General features: G+C 38.1%; 1 protein-coding gene across 1 annotated transcript in view; it reads left to right on the plus strand.

The window, feature by feature from the left end:
• Positions 1-19,381, plus strand: part of LOC124227056 (collagen alpha-4(VI) chain-like) — an 86,153-nt gene that overhangs the window by 23,876 nt on the left and 42,896 nt on the right. Inside the window, exons 10-15 of the mRNA XM_046640992.1 lie at positions 1,299-1,444; positions 1,599-1,691; positions 3,227-3,280; positions 16,114-16,185; positions 17,250-17,276; positions 18,777-18,821. Of these exons, the coding sequence (XP_046496948.1) occupies positions 1,299-1,444; positions 1,599-1,691; positions 3,227-3,280; positions 16,114-16,185; positions 17,250-17,276; positions 18,777-18,821 (437 nt within the window). The remainder of the gene's footprint in view (positions 1-1,298; positions 1,445-1,598; positions 1,692-3,226; positions 3,281-16,113; positions 16,186-17,249; positions 17,277-18,776; positions 18,822-19,381) is intronic.

The raw sequence follows: 19,381 nt of genomic DNA on the forward strand, positions 1-19,381 counted from the left end.
AGGCTCCAAAGCAAACGTGGGATGAACAACCAGCAACTCGACTTGTTCAAGCTCTTTTCACCCTTCTCCCTCCTCAGTAGAGTATGTTCAGTATTTTCTTCTGGGGATGATGTTTTCCATTGGTTAACAATGTGCTGGAATATTTTTTATGACAACTTGTGCCCAAGTGAATTTATCTCACAGGTTGCCACTGGAAGTTTAAAATGTTGCATGTTGCAACTTTTCTGGAAGAGATTTGGGAGAATAGGACAAAAGTTTGCAAACAGCCCATGTCCTAGGTTGGCAATTCCACTTCCAGGAATTTATTTTAAGGAATAATTAAGAATATATATACAACTTTAACTACAAGATTGTTAAACAGCTTGTTTACAATAGCAAAAAGCTAATGTGCGCTTGTGAATTTACCATTCAAAATATTAACAGTAATATTTATTCTGAAATTCTACAAACAGTGATTTCTAGCCATATTTGAAAAACATCCTTGTCCATTTGTTCTGTATGTGGACAAATCCATGTGATCTTCTAGCGCCTGCATCAGTAGGATAGGCTGGGTTATGCTGCAATAACAAACAACCTCCAAATCTCAGTAGCTTAAATCAGCAAGAATGTATTCATTTCATGCCTCATGCCCTTTCATCTCTGCCTGATGCTCACCATCCAAAGACCCAGGCTGAAGGAGGGGCAGGGGAAAGGCTACAGGGCGAATTGTGTATTGCTCTTAAAATTTCTCCCAAGGAGTGACACATGTCGCTTCTGCTCATATTTCATTGGTTAGAGCAAGCCATATGGACACTTTTAACTTTCAGGAGATAGATAATATTTTTACAGGTAAACAATTTAAGCTTAATGAAAATTTACAACTTTCTCAAAGAAGTGAAATCCTACCATGTGCCCTTAAGTAGAAGAACCGGAAAATTCATGAACAGTCCCAACGACTGCCATACTTTCTAAGAGTAAACCAAGTCTATTTCAGGAATGGGTTTAAAGGATGTATCTTAATACAATAAGAGATGAAAACCCTCTGCGAAATAGAAGTAGCGGCTATCAGAGAGCTGAGAATCCTTTGTGGTTCTACCTAACTGCTTAACTTTCAGCCGGTAGGACTGAAAGATTATCAGATCAATTCTTTAAGAAGGCACGCCATAAGCTAGTTCTGATTTTAACAGAAGTGCAGTTTGAGACAAGACAGGTGAAAGATATGGGAAGGGTAGGATGATGGACGAAGATCTGAGGCTGAGAAAAAGACAGACCATTCAGAAGACATGCAAATAAATTGCCCACCTGTTGGTATTTTGAAGGATTCTCTGGACTCCTCATTATTGGCCTGGAGGGTGTGCATAGATTAGAAGAGCTCCAGGAGCTAGAATTTGGCAGAGGATTTGCATATAACCAACCTCTGAGTGTCAAACTGCGATCCCTCTCAAGCATCTTAGTGAAGCAACTTGTAAGTATTTTTTTTTTTTAACACCATCCTTCACTAGGTCTATTAATTCTAATACTTTTTAAAACCTTGAGGGAATTTTGTCTCTTTAGTGTGTAGCGTGATGTAGATTAACACAGGTGAAAAAATTACATGTGATATGGATTCTGTTTTTCAGAACACAATCGTAGAAAGAACATGCTGCAATATGTGTGTAAAGTGTTTTGGAGAAGATGGGCACAGAGGTGATGGTGGGAGCCCTGGCAGGAAGGTGAGAATTCCTTGGGTGTGGATGGGGGAAGGAGAGAGATGACGTTTTAGTATCTACAACATATCAGGCCTCGTGTTATGTCTTTGACACACCTTTTCTAATTCTGTCCTCTTACCAGACTTTTGAGGTAAATGTTATATTACAGGTGTGAAATTGAGGGTCAGAGAGGGAACATCACTTTCCCAAAGTCACACAGTTGAGAAGAGGCATTTTGGGATTTAAACCCCTATGCCAACCTGACACTAAGTCTCACATTCTTTCCACTATAGGATGCTGCCTACTTATGTTTATCTGAGAAATGCTTTCACATATTCCACCACTGCACAGACGTTTCTGCTTGTCTACAAAATTGTCTCCTATCTAACATTTTATATTATAGCATTCAACTCTGAGGAAAGATACAGTCAGTGGTTCATGAGTGGTTAACTTGCATTTCTCTAGCTCCAGGGTTAACTGATAGGAAAATTACTACTTCACACTTTTAAGGGAGAATATCTCGTTAGAAACGGTCCTCAGATATCCAGGGCTGACAAAGTTCCATTCTCGCAGGGACTATAGCTTTATGGGGGGGGTATCACCACAAATCCCCATGTAAGGTTGAGTCAAATCCACCGGCTTTGCCCATCATTTTACGTTCTCTCTTTCTAAGGTTTTCCATGAGATTGTTGCAATGAGCTCTTAATGACTTTGCGGATCAGTCTCATTTTAGCACAGTATAAAGTGTATAGTTACTTTTTGAAAAATAAATTGTAGTTATGACTTAGCACTGGATTCTGCCCCCCCGCCCCATTGTTCTTTAATATCAGGCTGGAGAATCAGAAAATCAAACTTGGGAACCTGTTGATATATTTTCTCTGCAACTCAAGGGCACTGAAATCTTGACTTCTCCGCTCTTTCTGTTTGCTAGAATTCAGTGGTTGATTGACTTTTATGTCTTTCTTGATCACAAATAGACCATGGCTGCTATATCTCATTGACCAGTTTTTAGACTAAATAAACACATCCGGCTATAAAATGGCAAGCCAAACTTCCTTGCGAGGAAATGGTTTGTGTGTTTAGGTATCTCAGAAGAAGTATTTAAAAAAAAAAAGGAGACTAAATAGCTGAGTCATACAGAAGTAAACAACCATTTCTCATCATGGGCATTAACACCTTTGCTTACTGATATTTTGTAAAATAATGTCAAAGACCTCTTGAACAGTACTAACCGTTTTCCTTAAACTATTAAGTAGAAACTAGCTTTGGTTTGGATTTTCACAATAGGATGGCTTAAAAAGATATTTTAGAAAAATAAGAATATGTTGATGTATGGACTATGAAGACAAACAGGTATTCAAGTTTTTACTTTAACACAGACCAAGACTCTTTGTCTCTGTAGGTCTCTGCACATCATGCCCACCACTTAGCAGAATCTCAATGAAATGTCAACTCAGTGAGACCAGTGTATCTACTAGTAACAATTTTTATTTCAGGTAGATTTGAGAAATGAAGACTTTAGAGTTTAAGCTATTTATTTCAATTGGTTTTCTTCTCAGGGAGAGAAGGGTTCTGACGGATTACCTGGTTATCCTGGTGAAGAAGGTGGACGTGTAAGTACTGAGTCTTGTTTTTTCCTTCAAAGGAATGTGGTAAAATGGGTCAGGTATTAGCAAAACTTAATTGCGCTTAAGTCATGAAAGTTTTCTCATCTAAGCCGTTTAAAGTAGGTATGCCATCCATCTAAAAATAACCATTTATTATAACAAATGTCAAGTGGATAAACTTTGTAAAGATATAGTCTCAAAGATGTGCAGTGATGAAGTATGGTCATTTTGTTTTTTAATCAGTGAACTTGAGATAGCTGAAAATGTGGTCTGTGTCTAATCTGCTGCATGTAATAGTAGTTGTTAATCATGAGCTAAATTGTAGGTAATTTATTACTGTTAATGAGGTAGCTGTGTTTGTAGTGGTTTGACTAAATTGTAAAGAATCCAACGCCATTCTTATAACAAGGCCGCTCAGATGCCTCTCTGAGTGGGAGAAGATGGTGGAGGTGTCGTTACCCACCAATGGCTTCCCTATGACCATGGACACATCCCGGGGAATGAGCTGGGCAAGGGAAAGCTATCTATCGTGTGCGTGTGGAGAGAGCTGTTTATACAGAGAGAATTATTAGCTAGGCGACTGGGATGTGGGAGGGACCATTTTTATTACAACACATAGATAACAGAAGGATTTAAAAACCCCATGGTTTATTTTAGTTAATTTTAAGTTACAGAAAACCTCTTTGCCACAGGTGTCTATTTTAAAACTGACTTATACATACCACTGGTTCTCAAACTCTGTGGTCTCAGGATACCTTTATACTCTCAAGGATGGTTGAGGATCTCAAAGAGCTTTTGTTGATGTGGTTTCTATCTACTGATATTTACCACATTACAAATTAAAATTGAGAGAATTTTAATTTTTTTAATTTCAAAATAACAAAACAAAACCCCACTATATGTTAACATAAATGACATATTACTTTACCAAAAATAACAAAATATAGAGTGAGAAGAGTGGCATTGTTTTACGTGTTTTCAAATATCTTTAATGTCTGGGTTATTAGGAGCCAGCTAGATTCGTGTATTCTGTATTCAGTCTTGTGATGTCACTTGCTATGTGGCCTCTTAAAAACTCTTCTGTACACTTGGGAGAGAATAAGAGTAAAAAAAGATAATAACATTTTAGTGTAATTGGGAAAATAGTTTTAGCTTTGTGAGCACCCCCTCCCAAAAGGGTTTGGGGGACCTGAGGGGTTCTCGAACCAAACTTCAAACTGCTAGTCTATATAAGTATTAGTGTTCTCATTGCTCCATTTAGAGTAGCCCACTGTTTTATTACTCTGAACCTTAAGGCTGCCTGAACTTGAAAATAAGCAGAAATCAGAGAAAAATGCAGCTGCTGAGACCTATGTAAGCCGATCCATTTCTTTGATTATGTTTATGGGAGAACTACTCAACTTTTCTCTCTTTATTTTACTTCAGTAAGCATAGTCTTAGACGTTAGAAATACATTCAGAAATGTGAATTGTGGACTTTTGCTACTTTGTTTAGGAGTAGTGAAAATATTCCTTCCTATTTTTTTGATGTTTTAAAATATACTTTAAGTGTTGTTTTATTTTTTTTGCTTGGCCTTTGGTTCAATGAGCCTGGCCAAAGTTAAGAGGATAATTTAAGGTGACCAACCCATTATTAGCATCATTGACACCAATTTCAGACAAGTGGTATAAATAAGCCCTTGTCGGTTTAGGGTGGGAGATGGTTTTGTCCTCCTTCTCTGCTGTCTTAACATCCTAAAACCAAGATGTTTTATAAAGACCCTCTAGTACAGAGCTATAAATATAATGCAAGTGACATATATAATTTAAAATTTTATAGCAGCCACTTTAAAATAAAAAGAAACAGGTGAAGTTAATTTTAATAATATATTTTATTTAACATAATATATCCAAAATATAATCATTTCAACATGTAACTAATATAAAAATTGATGAGACATCCTACTCTTTTTAGTATACTGTCTTTGAAATCGAGTGTGTAATTCACACAGCACATCTCAATTTCGACTAGACACACACATTTCAAGTGCTGAGTAGCCGCGTGTGATTAATGGCTACTGTATCTGCCAGTGCAGCTCTAGTTGGTCTCATTTTCTTTTCATTTCATTTTTCCCAAGAGAAGGTGACTTCAAAATGTGTTGTCCTCTGAATGGCTTTTAATACTGTTTCCCTGCAAAGCGGGTCAGATTGTTCTGCTCAGCAGCAAACATCTCTCTTGCAGATGGAACAATTTCAGAATGGGGCTCATAATTTGTAGTTCAAATTGAAAGCGTATAGGGACAAATAACTAACTCACTGTTCTTGTTATTTATTACTACTCTCTCCTCCTTTCCCTCCAAAAAAATCCTTAGTGCTGTAAAACAACAATTATTTTACTCAAATAGTCCCCCACCTTATCCAAAGGGGATATATTCCAAGACCCCCAGTGGATGCCTGAAACCGTGGGTAGTACAGAACCCTATATATACTATGTTTTTTTCCTACATATACACACCTATGGTAAAGTTTAATTTATAAATTAGGCATGTAAAAGATTAATGACAATAACTAATAATAAAATAGGACAATTATAACAATATACTGTAATAAAAGTTACCATAGATCTTAGCTACCTCAGGATATGATTTTTTTTCTTTCGTTAAGTCGAGAACTTTCACCTTTTCACTTACAGCAGCACTTTACAGTATCTCTTTGGCAAATCCAAATTGCCAGCATCACTACCCTTGTGCTTTGTGGCCATTATTAAGTAAAATGAGGGTTCCCTGAACATAAGCACTGGATATGGGAGCCAGTCGGTCTGATAACTGAGATGGCTACTAAGTGACTAACGGGTGGGTAGCATATATAGTGTGGATATGCTGGACAAAGGGATGATTCACAGTGGGACAGAGCAGGACATAGCATGAGATTTCATCACACTACTCAGAATGGGTGCACAATTTAAAACTTCTGAATTGTTTATTTCTGGAATTTTCCATTTAACATTTTCAGACCATGGTTGGCCACAGGTAACTAAAACCATGGAAAGCAAGAAGTGGGGACTACTGTACATTCAGGGACTCTGTGAGTGGAGAAACTGAAAAGGGAACAGTGGGGCAGCTCTTTGCTATGAGTCTGGGGGCTGAGGGGCTGACTAGACCATCTGGGAGGACCAACTGCCAAGATGGCTTCCCCTCTAATGGGTCCGGTGCTCGGCTAGGCTGGGATGGTGGCAGGACAGGCTGAGTGGGAATTGTATTGTGGCTGGGTCTAAGAGGGAGCACTCAACAGGGAGGGTCCATCCTGAGACTGAGTATTGCAAGAGACCAAGACTGAAGCTGCAAGGCTTCTGAGTGAGCCTCAGAAGTCAGGCAGTAACTTGTCTGCCACATTCTATTGGGTACAAGTGAGTCACTAAATCCAGACCGTATTCAAGGGGTGATGTTGAGGAGGGAGGAGTTAGACTCCTCATCTTGATGAAGGAGTGGCAAAGCCACATAGCAGAAGAGCATAGAGATTTTGTTGTGGCCATCTTTGGTCTTTCCGACTCATGAATTCTTATTTTAAAAATTTGCCTACTATGAGGTGGTGGTTTGAATAGTAACTTATGCATTGCTTACACATTGAAGACTTAGTTATATATTAAGTTAATCAGATATTCTAAGGTCATAAAAAATTATTACATAACTTCAGTAGTAACAAATACAACTAATGTATATTGAGAGCTTCCTATGTGCTGTACAGAGGGCTGAACAGTTTGTATACGTTTCCACATTTCATCTACAACATAGGATATTATTATTAATGTTATCCCCATTTCTCATAAAACAACTTGAACCAGCCCAGCATTTGAATAACTTTTGGTGATGTTATTATTTCCATTAAATTGTGGTTATAATCAATAGCTTTAAGAAACTTCTGTGAGGGAGGCCAATTTTTAAACATGATAGATCTTAATATCTGAATGAGAAACACAGTCAGAGCCAGCCTTGATGGCCTAGTGGTTAAACTTTGGTGTTCTCACTGCTTCAGTGGCCCAGTTCCCCAGTTGCAGAACCACACCACTCATCTGTCAGTAGCCATGCTGTGGTGGCAGCTCACATAGAAGGATTTACAACTAGAATATACAACTGTGTACTGGAGCTTTGGGGAGGGAAAAAAAAAAGGAAAGATTGGCAACAGATGTTAGCTCAGGGTGAATCTTTCCCAGGAAAACAAACAAACAAACAAAAACGAATAAAAAGGCAAAAGGAAATTATCTAAAAAAAAAAAAAAGAAACAGTAGAGTTGGTGTCAAGATGATGGTGTAGGCAGACTCTGAACTCGCCTCCTCCCATGGACACAACAAATTTACAATGGGAACAATTATCCCTGAGAGAGAACTGAAAAGCAGATAAAAAGAACCTTTGCAAAAATGGACAGTGCTGACTGAGGTAGAAGAGGCAGAAATTCCTTTCTGGAGACAAAAAATGCCACCTTCATGAGCTGCAGTGCTTTATGGCTGGCTGGGAGCAATCTTAAGGTATGCAGCCTTCCCTGGAGGAGTGGGGGAGCTGAGCAAAGGAGTACTACTGCTATAAGGAGCTCTTGGACTCAGCACAACCAAGACAAGTGTCATAATATCTGGCTTTGCTGGCTACTAACAACAATGGGGAATACCCCCAGAAAAGCTATTGGACATAAGGAAAAAAAAAGCTTGCTCTTAAAGGGCCCACACACAAATTCAGCTATTTTGGAAAGCAACCTGAAATCACCAGAAAGAAAGATGTACAGTCCTTTGGTGAAGAGACTCACCTGACAGGCTCTGGGAGCAACTTGGTGAGAGGTGAGACCTCTCCAGGGACTGAGACATTGGTGGCAGCCATTATGGTGACCTAGTACAGGTGTGCTGACACAGACACTGGCAAATGCCATTGGAATTCTTCCCCTGGCTTGTTAGCCCAGGGGCTTCCCCACCCACTAGAGTACCAATTTAATCCAGCTCTGCCAGGGCAGGCAGCCCACCCAAGGACTGGCCCCACTCAACAGCAAGCCCTAGGACAAATTGTGGGCCTGCATATTTGGGGTGCCTGGGTCCTCTGCAGCTGCTGTGTGAATGGGTCCATTTCTGCAGGGCAGAGCATGCACAAGGTGTAGATGGAGTTTGTGGGGCCTCTGCAGTGGGGCTACTGGGTCCACTTCAGGGGGTCAGGGCACATGCACAGGGCAGGACTGTGTTGATGGTGTGTGTGGCCCTGTGGGTGGTGGGACCTGTCAGCTACAGAAGACTTGGACTACTCAAACAGCCACATAGGTGATCGGCCCCACCTTCCAAAGCCTGAAATAATTGGGTGCTCCTGTGCCTAGGGGGCTGACTCCACTCAGCTGAAGTCCTGAGATAGCTGACAACAGCGTTGTGGGCTGGAGGCCTACAGCAATTGTAAGCCCCTGAGCCTAACAACCAGCCATGCTGGGGGCCTACTCACTTAACAGAAAGATTGCAACAGAAATGTGTTATTAGACCTTGCAGCCAACTGTTCTGGTGCTCTGCACATACAATAATGTGACTTAAGGGTCCATAGCAATTACACACAGCTGTGCATGCATTACAACCAGCTGGCCAGGGGGATAGCCTAGCCTCCCTGGGCAGCTGCAGCAAGGGCAACCCTACCACAACAGAAGGACATACGTAGCCCACACATGGGTCACTCCTGGAACATATGGAACTGGTGATGAGAAGGAAGCACGCTGTTGGGCCTTATAAGGCATCTCTGACATAAGGCCACCTCTTGAAGATCAGGAAACATAGCTGATCTACCTAGTACAAAGATATAAGCACAGAGAAAGAGGCAAAATGAGGAGGCAAAGGAATACATTCCAAGTAAGGGAACAGGACAAAACCCCAGATAAAGAACTAAATGAAACAGAAATGAACAATCTACCTGATGAAGAGTTCAAACAAAAAGTCATAAGGATGCTCACTGATCTTGAGAGAAGAATGGATGAACTCAGTGAGAACATCTACAAAGAACTGGAAAATATAAAAAAGAACCAATAAGAAATGATGACTATGATACTGAAAATGAAAAATTCACTAGAGGGACTCAATATCAGAGCAGATGATATGGAAGAACGGATGAGTGAGCTGGACAAAAGACTAGAGGAAATTCACTCAAGCTGAACATATAAAAGAAAAAAGAATTAAAAAGAATGAGGACAGCCTAAGGGACCTCTAGGACAACATCAAGCACACTAATATTCATATTAGAGGTGTTCAAGAAGGAGAAGAGACAAAGGGGAAGAGAATCTATTTGAAGAAATAATAGCTGAAAACTTTCCTAACCTAAGGAAAGAAACAGACATCCAGGTACAGGAAGCACAGAGAGCACCAAACAAGATAAACTCAAAGAGGCCGACACCAAGACACATTATAATTAAAATGTCAAGAATTAAAGATAAAGAGAGAATCCTAAAAGCTGCAAGAGAAAGGCAACAAGTTACATACAAAGGAAACCCCATAAGGCTATTAGCTGACTTCTCAGCAGAAACCTTACAGGATACAAGGGAGTGGCACAGTATATTTAAAGTGCTGAAAGGAAAAAACCTATAGCCAAGAATGCTCTACCCAGCAAGCCTATCATTCAGAGTGGAAGGAGAGATAAAGAGTTTCCCAGAGAAGCAAAAGTTAAAGGAGTTTATCACCAAAAAACTAGTCTTACAAGAAATGCTAAAGGGACTTACTTAAGTGGGAAAGAGAAGACCACAGATAGGAATAAGGAAATTATCCAAAAAACAAAAAGCAATGAAATCACTGGTAAAGGCAAAAATACAGTAAAGGTAGCAGATCAACCACCTATGAAGATAATATGAAGGTGAAAAGACAAAAGTACTAAAATTACCTATTTCCACGATAAGAGGGTAATGGATACATGCACACACACACAAAGAGGTTAGATATGATATCAAAAACATAAAATGTGGGAGGAGGGGAGCAAAAGAGTAGAGCTTTTAGAAAGAGATTAAACTAAAGAGACCATCAACTTAATATAGATTGCTATATATGTAGGTTATTATATATGAACCTCATGGTAATGACAAACCAGAAACCTATAATAAATACACAATAAATTAAGAGAAAGGAACCCAAACATAATATTAAAGAAAACCATCAAACCACAAGGGAAGAGAGCAAGAGAAGAAGAAAGGAACAGAGAAGAACTAATAAAACACCCAGAAAAAAAGTAACAAATGTCAATAAGTACATATTTATCAATAACTACTTTAAATGTCAATGGAGTAAATGCTGTAATCAAAAGACGTAGGGTGGCCAATTAGATAAAAAATAAGACCCATATATATGCTGCATACAAGAGATGCACCTCAGACCTAAAGACATTCAAACTGCAAGTGAAGGGGTGGAAAAAGATACTCCATGCAAAGGGCAAAGAAAAGAAAGCTGGGGTAGCAATGCTTATATCAGACGAAATAGACTTTAAAACAAAAACTGTAACAAGAGACAAAGAAGGACGTTACATAATGATAAAGGGAACAATCCAAAAAGAGGATATAACATTTGTAAAATATCTATGCACCCAACACAGGAGCACCTAAATATATAAATCAGTTATTAACAGACATAAAAGGAGAAATAGACAGTAACACAATAATAGTAGGGGACTTCAACACTCCACTTACACCAATGGATAGATCATCCAAACAGAAGATCAATAAGGAAAGAGTGGTCTTAAATGACCCATTAGACCAGATGGACTTATATACAGAACATTCCATCCAAAAACTGCAGAATACACATTCTTTTCAAATGCACATGGAATGTTCTCCAGGATTGATCACATATTAGGCTACAAAATGAGTCTCAATAAATTGAAGAAGATTGAAATAATACCAAGCATCTTTTATGACCACAAAGGTATGAAACTAGAAATCAACTACAGGAAGAAAATCAGAAAAGCCACAAATATGTGGAGATTGAACAAAGTGCTATTGAACAATGATTGGGTCAGTGAAGAATTCAAAGTGGAAATAAAAAAATACCTGGAGGGGCCAGCTCCGTGGCGCAGCAGTTAAGTTGGCACATTGTGCTTCGGCGGCCCGGGGTTTGCCGGTTTGGATCCCGGGTGCGGACATGGCACTGCTCAGCAAGCCATGCTGTGGCAGGCGTCCCACATATAAAGTAGAGGAAGATGGGCATGGATGTTAGCTCAGGGCCAGTCTTTCTCAGCAAAAAGGGGAGGATTGGCAGCAGGTGTTAGCTCAGGGCTAATCTTCCTCAAAAAAAAAAAAAAGAAAAACCTGGAGACAAATGAAAATACAGCATGCAAAAATTTTGGGATTCAGCAAAAGCGATTCTGAGAGGGAAGTTTATAGCAATATAGGCCTACCTCAACAAACAAGAAAAATCTCAAATAAACAATCTAACAGTGCACATACAGGAACTGGAAAAAGAAGAGCAAACAGAGCCCCAAATCAGTAGAAGGAAGAAAATAATAAAAATCAGAGCAGAAATAAATGAAATAGAGACTAAAAATATTATAAAAAAATCAATGAAACTAAAAGCTGATTTTTTGAAAAGGTAAACAAAATTGACAAACATTTAGCTAGACTCTCCAAGAAAAAAAGAGAGAAGAAATGAAAGAGGGGAATTTACAATGGACACCTCAGAAATACAAAAGATTATAAGAGAATACTATGAAAAGCTAGATGCCAACAAATTGGATTATCTAGAGGAAATGAACATGTTCTTAGAATCATACAAACTTCCAAAACTGAATCAAGAAGAAATTGAGAATTTGAATAAACCAATCACCAGTAAGGAGATCTTTACAGTAATCAAAAATCTCCTAACAATTAAAAGTCCAGGACCAGATGGCTTCCCTGGCGAATTCTACCACACATTTAAAGACTTAATACCTATTTTTCTTAAACTCTTCCAAAAAAATTGAAGAACAGGGGAAGCTTCCTAACTCATTCTATGAGGCCAACATTACCCTGATACCCAAACCAGACAAGGATAATACAAAAAAAGAAAATTACAGGCCAATATCACTAATGAACATCAATGCAAAAATCCTCAATAAAATACTAGCAAATTGAGTACAACAATACGTTAAAAAGATCATACACCATGATCAAGTGGGATTTATTCCAAAGATGCAAGAACGGTTCAACATCCGCCAATCAACCAATGTGATATAAGACATTAACAAAATGAAGAATAAAAATCACATGATTGTCTCAATAGATGCAGAGAAAGCATTTGACAAGATATAGCATCCAGTTATGATAAAAACTCTGAATAAATGGGTATAGAAGGAAATCATCTCAACATAATAAAGGCCATATATGACAAACTCATAGCTAATATCATTCTCAATGGAGGAAAACTGAAAGCTCTCCTTCTAAGAACAGGAACCAGACAAGGTTGCCCACTTTTGCCACTCTTATTTAACATAGTACTGGAGGTCCTAGCCGGAGCAATCTGGGGAGAAAAAGGAATAAAAGGGATCCAAATTGGAAAGGAAGGAGTGAAATTGTCACTATTTGCACATAATATGATTTCATGTATTGAAACCCTAGAGAATCCACCAAAAGACTTTTAGAAATAATAAATGAATATGGTAAAGTTGCAGGATACAAAATCAATATACAAAAATCAGTTGCGTTTCTATACACTAACAATGAAGTAGCAGAAAGAGAAATTAAGAATGTAATCCCACTTATAATGGCAACAAAAAGAATAAAATACCTAGGAATAACGTTACCCAAAGAGGTGGAAGACCTGTACACTGAAAACTATAAAAGATTTTTTAAAGAAATAGAAGACACAAAGAAATGGAAAGATATTCCATGCTCTTGGATTGGAAGAATTAACATAGTTAAAATGTCCATACTTCCTAATGCAATTTGCAAGTTCATTGCAATCCCTACCAAAGTTCCATGACATTTTTCACAGAAATAGAACAAAGAATCCTAAAATTTATATGGAACAACAAAAGCCCGAATAGCCAAAGGAATCCTGAGAAAAAAGAACAAAGCTGGAGTTATCACACTCCTTGACTTTAAAATATGCTATAGTAACCCAAACAGCATGGTACTGGCACAAAAACAGACACACAGATTAATAGAACAGAATCAAGAGCCCAGAAATAAACCTACACATCTATGGACAGCTAATTTTTGACAAGGGAACCAAGAACATACAATGGAGAAAGGAAAGTCACTTCAATAAATGGTGTTGGGAAAACTGGACAGCCACATGCAAAAGAATGAAAGTAGACCATTATCTTACACCATGCACAAAAATTAACTCAAACTGGATTAAAGACTTGAATGTAAGACCTGAAATCATGAAACTTCTAGAAGAAAACATAGGCAGTACGCTCTTTGACATCAACAAAATGAAAAGACAACCTAAGAATTGGGAGAATGTCTTTGCAAGCCATATATCTGATAAGGGGTTAATGTCCAAAATATATAAAGACCTCATACAGGCACATGAAAAGATGTTCAACATCTTTAGCTATCAGGGAAATGCAAATCAAAACTACAATGAGATGTCACCTCACTCTGGTCAGCATGGCTATAATTAACAAGACAGGAAACAAGTGTTGGAGAGGATGTGGAGAGAAGGGAACTCTCATGCACTGCTGGTGGTAGTGAAAACTGGTGCAGCCACTATGGAAAGCAGTATGGAGATTCCTCAAAAAATTAAGAATAGAACTACCATACAATTCAGCTATTCCACTGCTTGGTATTTATCCAAAGAACATAAAAACAAGAATATGTAAAGATACAGGCACCCCTATGTTCATTGCAGCATTATTCACAATAGCTAAGACTTGGAAGCAACCTAGGTGGTCATCAAGGGACGAATGGATAAAGAAGATGTGGTATATATCCACAAGGGAATACTACTCAGCCATTAGAAATGATGAAATCCGGCCATTTGTAACAACATGGATGGACCTTGAGTGCAATAAGTCAGAGGGAGAAAGTCAAATACTGTATGATCTCACTCATAAGGAGAAGATAAAAACAACGACAAACAAACACAGAGAGACAGAGATTGGATTGGTGGTTACCAGAGGGGAAGGGTGGAGGGAGCAGGGTGAGAGGAGTGGTTAGGCACATGTGTGTGGTGATGGATTGTAATTAGTCTTTGGGTGGTGAACATGATGTAATCTACACAGAAATTGAAATATAACGATGTACACCTGAAATTTATGTAATGTTATACACCAAGGTTACCATAATAAAAAAAAAAACACAGTAAGCCCAAATTTTGTTCTCAAAACAATTTAACACATATACCCATTATACAGTAATTCCCATTTTCTCACAAGAAAATCCTAAAAAATATTTTGCCCATTTAGAGTATATGAACTTTTAGGGATATAGGCAAACTAGACAAATGTCTACTTGTTATATTTAACTTATTTAGTTACACATAAGCATTTTAAAGTCTTTCATTAGGACAAATGATACATCACATTAGAAATTGTGGGTTTTTTCTCTCATAGTTTATCAAACTATTTTATTGAAAAATTCTTCCGATGTAGTTTTATATTTATTACTGGAACCACTTTTTGGAAACATCTCACCCGGTTTTCTAAAGAATTTTGTGTTTGCCTCTAAGTTCTGTGAGAGAAATCGCTTTTTAGACTATTTATGAAGTCTGTTCTTGCAAAGTTTAAAAACTTATTGCCTCATTTTTCTTGTAGGAATATTTTCATGATCTCCCCAATGTAATCACGAGTTCCATTGCTCATAAAAGTGATTTTTAAAGGCCTTGTTTGGATAGCACTTAACATTGGTAATCGTGATGTCTGTCCTCAAATATAATAAATAAATCTCAGATTTCTTTACTTCCTTTTTTTAGCTGATCTGATAGGTTCTATAAACATACATATATATTCCAAAAATATCTCAAATTAACACTGACCTGGTGTCAATACTATGCTGTTCAAAGCTAAGTAATGGAGAGAGTACTTTGAAATAAGAAACTTTATGCAGACTTTGTGAAGACTCAAATTTAAGAATACTCTTTTTTCTGAAGGCTCATTTTGGGAAAACACATGCCTAATCATGTGTGAACAGCAACTGAAACTTTAGAAACTGGGAATAAAAGTCATAAAAGTAGGTTTTTTTCTTTTTCTTCACCATTAAAAAAATTTAATTGTGATAAAATAAACATAACATAAAATTTACTATCTTAACATTTTTACATGTACAATTTAGTGTTATTAAATACATTCATATTGTTGTCCAACCTTCACCACCATCCATCTCCAGAACTCTTTTTATCTTGCAAAACTGAAATGCTGTACCCATTAAACACCAATTCCTCATTTTCCTCTCCCTCCAGCCCTTGGCAACCATAATTCTATTTTCTGTCTTTGTGATTTCAACTGCTCTAAGTACCTCTATATGTAGAACCATACAGTATTTGTCTTTTTGGCTTATTTCACTTAATGTCCTCAAGATTCATCCATGTTGTAGCATGCCAGAATCTCCTTCCCTTTTAAAGTTGGTGACTATCCCATTGTATGTATATGCCGCATTTCATTTATCCGTTCATCTATCAGTCAAATAATGGAAGTTTTGCCCATGATGCTTGATTGAATTGATGAAAATATAGATAATTTGGATTTGTATGATTAGGGGTCATCAATATGGGCAGTTGATGGATGAACAATCTGATTGCCTTGAGGTGATCTGGTCAAGTCTTTGAGGACGTAGAAGTAATTGTAAGGACCATCTCATATTTTAGTCATTCTGATTGTCATTATTGCTGGTTTGAAATGGTTGGGTGGGGATAGAGACAGTTCCTTGACTATTTCCACTTGTGTCTTTATTTCAAAGGGAGAAAGAGGCCCCCAAGGTCTTCCTGGACTCCGAGGTGAGGAAGGATGCCGGGGTATAAAAGGACCTAAGGTAAGTGTGACCTTGAGCTGTGGAATTCTTTCCCCTTCTCTGTTTCATCCCTTGCGTTTGAAGAAAATCTTAACTCTTCAGCATAGCTATAGCATCTTAGCTCCTCCTCTGAGTGAGGGTTTCCCAGCTGTAGAGCCTGAGAAAAAGAATCAAGTGCAAATAGTTTCCTGGGAGGGGCTCTCACTGCAGATAGTTTACTAGTAGGGAGGTAGGGAAGTTAGGGAGGGAAGGTGGCCTAAAAAGGATGCGTTATCAATTAGGTTACCACTGTGGGTAGACAGACCCTAATCCTGCTGAGGAACTCTGGGAGCCAGTGTCGAACATGCCCCTCAAGGTTATCCCACTAAAGAGGTGGGGGAGCTGGGGTATTCATACACCAAATCCTATCAGGCATTAGGTGAGGCTGCTCCTAGGGAGCATGAATTCCCCAGCACTTCTGGCTTGTCCTGCATGTGGACAGGCTCCGGTACCAGAAAAACCCACAGGAAAAGAATCACAGTGCTGGCCGCTGAGAACATTGGAATTTTAAAGGCTAAAGGATAATGGGTGGGGAGCCCTTTTTGAGTGGTTGCATTAAATATCTCCTAAACTTCCAGGATTAGAGAATCTCCTTTAATAAGGCCAGAGAAAATTTTCTACAACCTCAGAGACCTATAGAGAATTTTCTCTGGTCACAAAGACCATATTCTGTATGTTGTAGCAAGTTACTCTTTCAATTAATTTGTCCTGCTGTTCCTGGCAGCCCTCTCATGCTTGTTAGCCAGTGCATTATCATTTTTGTTTGAAAAACCTGATTGTTATAATAATAGGGGGCATGCCACTGCTGTGTCTTGCTCACCCCTACTATGAGAGGAGTTACAGGGTGCAGGTTTCTCCAAATCACAGGCAAAGGGGCATGGTAGTAATCAGAGTGCTGTGACATCCATTACAGTCACTGGAGAAGAAATCTTCATTTTGGTCTAATAATTGCATTTTCTTGAAATTAGAGAACATATTGTTTCCTAAATGAAACAATGGTTTAAGAGTCTCATTCAAGCTCAATTTTTATTTCTTCCTAACTTTAGGGAGCAAGAGGATTTTCGGGAGAGAAGGTAGGTGACCTTCCTTACTCTGCTTATACTGGAGAGCAGTTTCTTTGGGAAACACAATACTGAGTCCAACTGCTTTTCCTTTACTTGAGTGAGGTGGGCTTAAGACTTTCAAACGAGGGGCTATGTTAGATGGTATTAACAGCCAAACTGCCGTGCTAATGAATGGTTATTTGTAAGACACATATTTCAGGTTTAAGGCGGGGGCACGTATTATCATTTTCAAACCTTGCTGACTTTATAATAATTGAGCCACCGTATTTCTCCCATGATGGTTTGGAAGAGTTGGTCCTGGATTCAAGTGGTGATCAGGAGGGTCTCAAAGTGGGTGTCAAATGGGAGAGGGATGCCAGGACAGGATTGATAGGAAAGGAGCTGGCACAATACGGAAATGACTTTACATTCTGATTCAGAAGCAAAGTATCCATTTGCTCATTCATTCATTCAAAAAATATTTATTAGGTATCCACTTTGTTCCGCACATTATCGTAGGGAGTGGTTCCAAAGTGATGAACAAGACAGACAAGGGCTGATAGAGCTTCTTCACTCACATCTCCTGGTACCACCCATGTACCCTCTATGGCCTGTGGCAAATGTATCATGTGACTTCAGTCTGAGAGTTTCTTCTGCTTATTTTCATGCACTAACTCAGCTGTACTTTCTTTAAAAAAAATGCCCGAAAGATGACTTCCTCGTGTAGACAATAGGAGTAGATCACTATTCCACACATGTAAAATGCATTTTATTCTGCTTGCAAAACTCTGGATTTTTTCCCCCAAAGATACTTTATAGTAAATATATTAACTATCATCTTGAGATAGTTGGCAAAACCAAGGGCCAACTAATTTGAAATAATTTGAAAGTGATGGAATATTTGTTGAGATGTCACTATGCAACTGCCGGTTTTTACTCTTATTATCTAGTTAGACTCAGTTTTTCAATTCTTTTCTTAAGGAGTTTTTTTTAATTGTAAATCTCCCAAAATGCACACATATGGATAAACTCAAATTTAATTCCTCCTTCATCTGAGATCTTCCAAGTTTCCATTATGCAGGTTAATTCAGGAACATTTACCAGTCTTTTGAAATTAAAAAAAAAAATCAGTGACAAGAGGACCATCTTTAACGTGCAGACAACCCATGGGAAACGTTTCATTCAGCTTTGTGAAAGTGCTGCTTGTTCCCAGTGCAAAAGTTTAAAAGGAAGTGTTACTATCCATTCAAAATTTGCGTTACTTTTTTTCTTATGTTTTTTTTTTAGCATCTGAAACTGTCAGGAAAAACAATAGGTAACACTAATCACTCTTTCTGCAAGAAGAAAATCATTGCTTTTGAATAATTGAATGCAGTATATAAATGTTGTTTTGGAAGTTCTAGAGTCTTCTACCAACTGAAAAAAGTATTAGCAAGGAAATTAACATCAAAGCAATAAGCACGTAAGAGCAATAAGCACGTACTTCTGGTCCTCTTGTTGCTAACATTCTCACCTTCCTTTGTTCCACAGGGAAGCCTTGGTGATGATGGTGTTGATGGCTTGGATGGAGAACAGGTACAGAAAGTTTCTCATCCTGTTTCTCTCCTCTACTAGTTTGGCATTTATACTCTCTATCTGTATTTTTCACGATTAGTCTAGAAATGTTAACATGCATACTCAGCAATGTCTAAAGTTTACATATTTGCCCTTATCCCCAAAATACAAGGACCCTAGAAACTTAACTCTAATCAATTGCCTCCCATATTACCTATTATTGTTCAGTATTTTATTTCCATTTTTTGTGAAATTCTACGTTAGACATCATTATTATTATTGTTTTATTTAGTCAATGCTCATCTAGCTGTCCCCTCACATTTGTTACTTTCACTGGTGCCTTCAAAAGAACCTGAAAAACGTCATGTTTCTTTTGCGTAAGGTACACCTTTTAGAATTTCCTTTAGTGAAGTTCATAAACTCCCCTGGTTTCTTTTGTTTCTCTAAAAATCTCTTTATTTTATTTTTTTCTTGACGGAGTTCTTGGGTAAATAATTATTTTCTTTCATCACTTTGAAAGTATAGTTTCAGAGTCTTCTGGCTACTGTTGTCTTCTGTCTTTCATTATTGCTGTTAAGAAG

Source organism: Equus quagga, chromosome 1 (assembly GCF_021613505.1).
Source record: "Equus quagga isolate Etosha38 chromosome 1, UCLA_HA_Equagga_1.0, whole genome shotgun sequence".
NCBI lineage: Eukaryota > Metazoa > Chordata > Mammalia > Perissodactyla > Equidae > Equus > Equus quagga.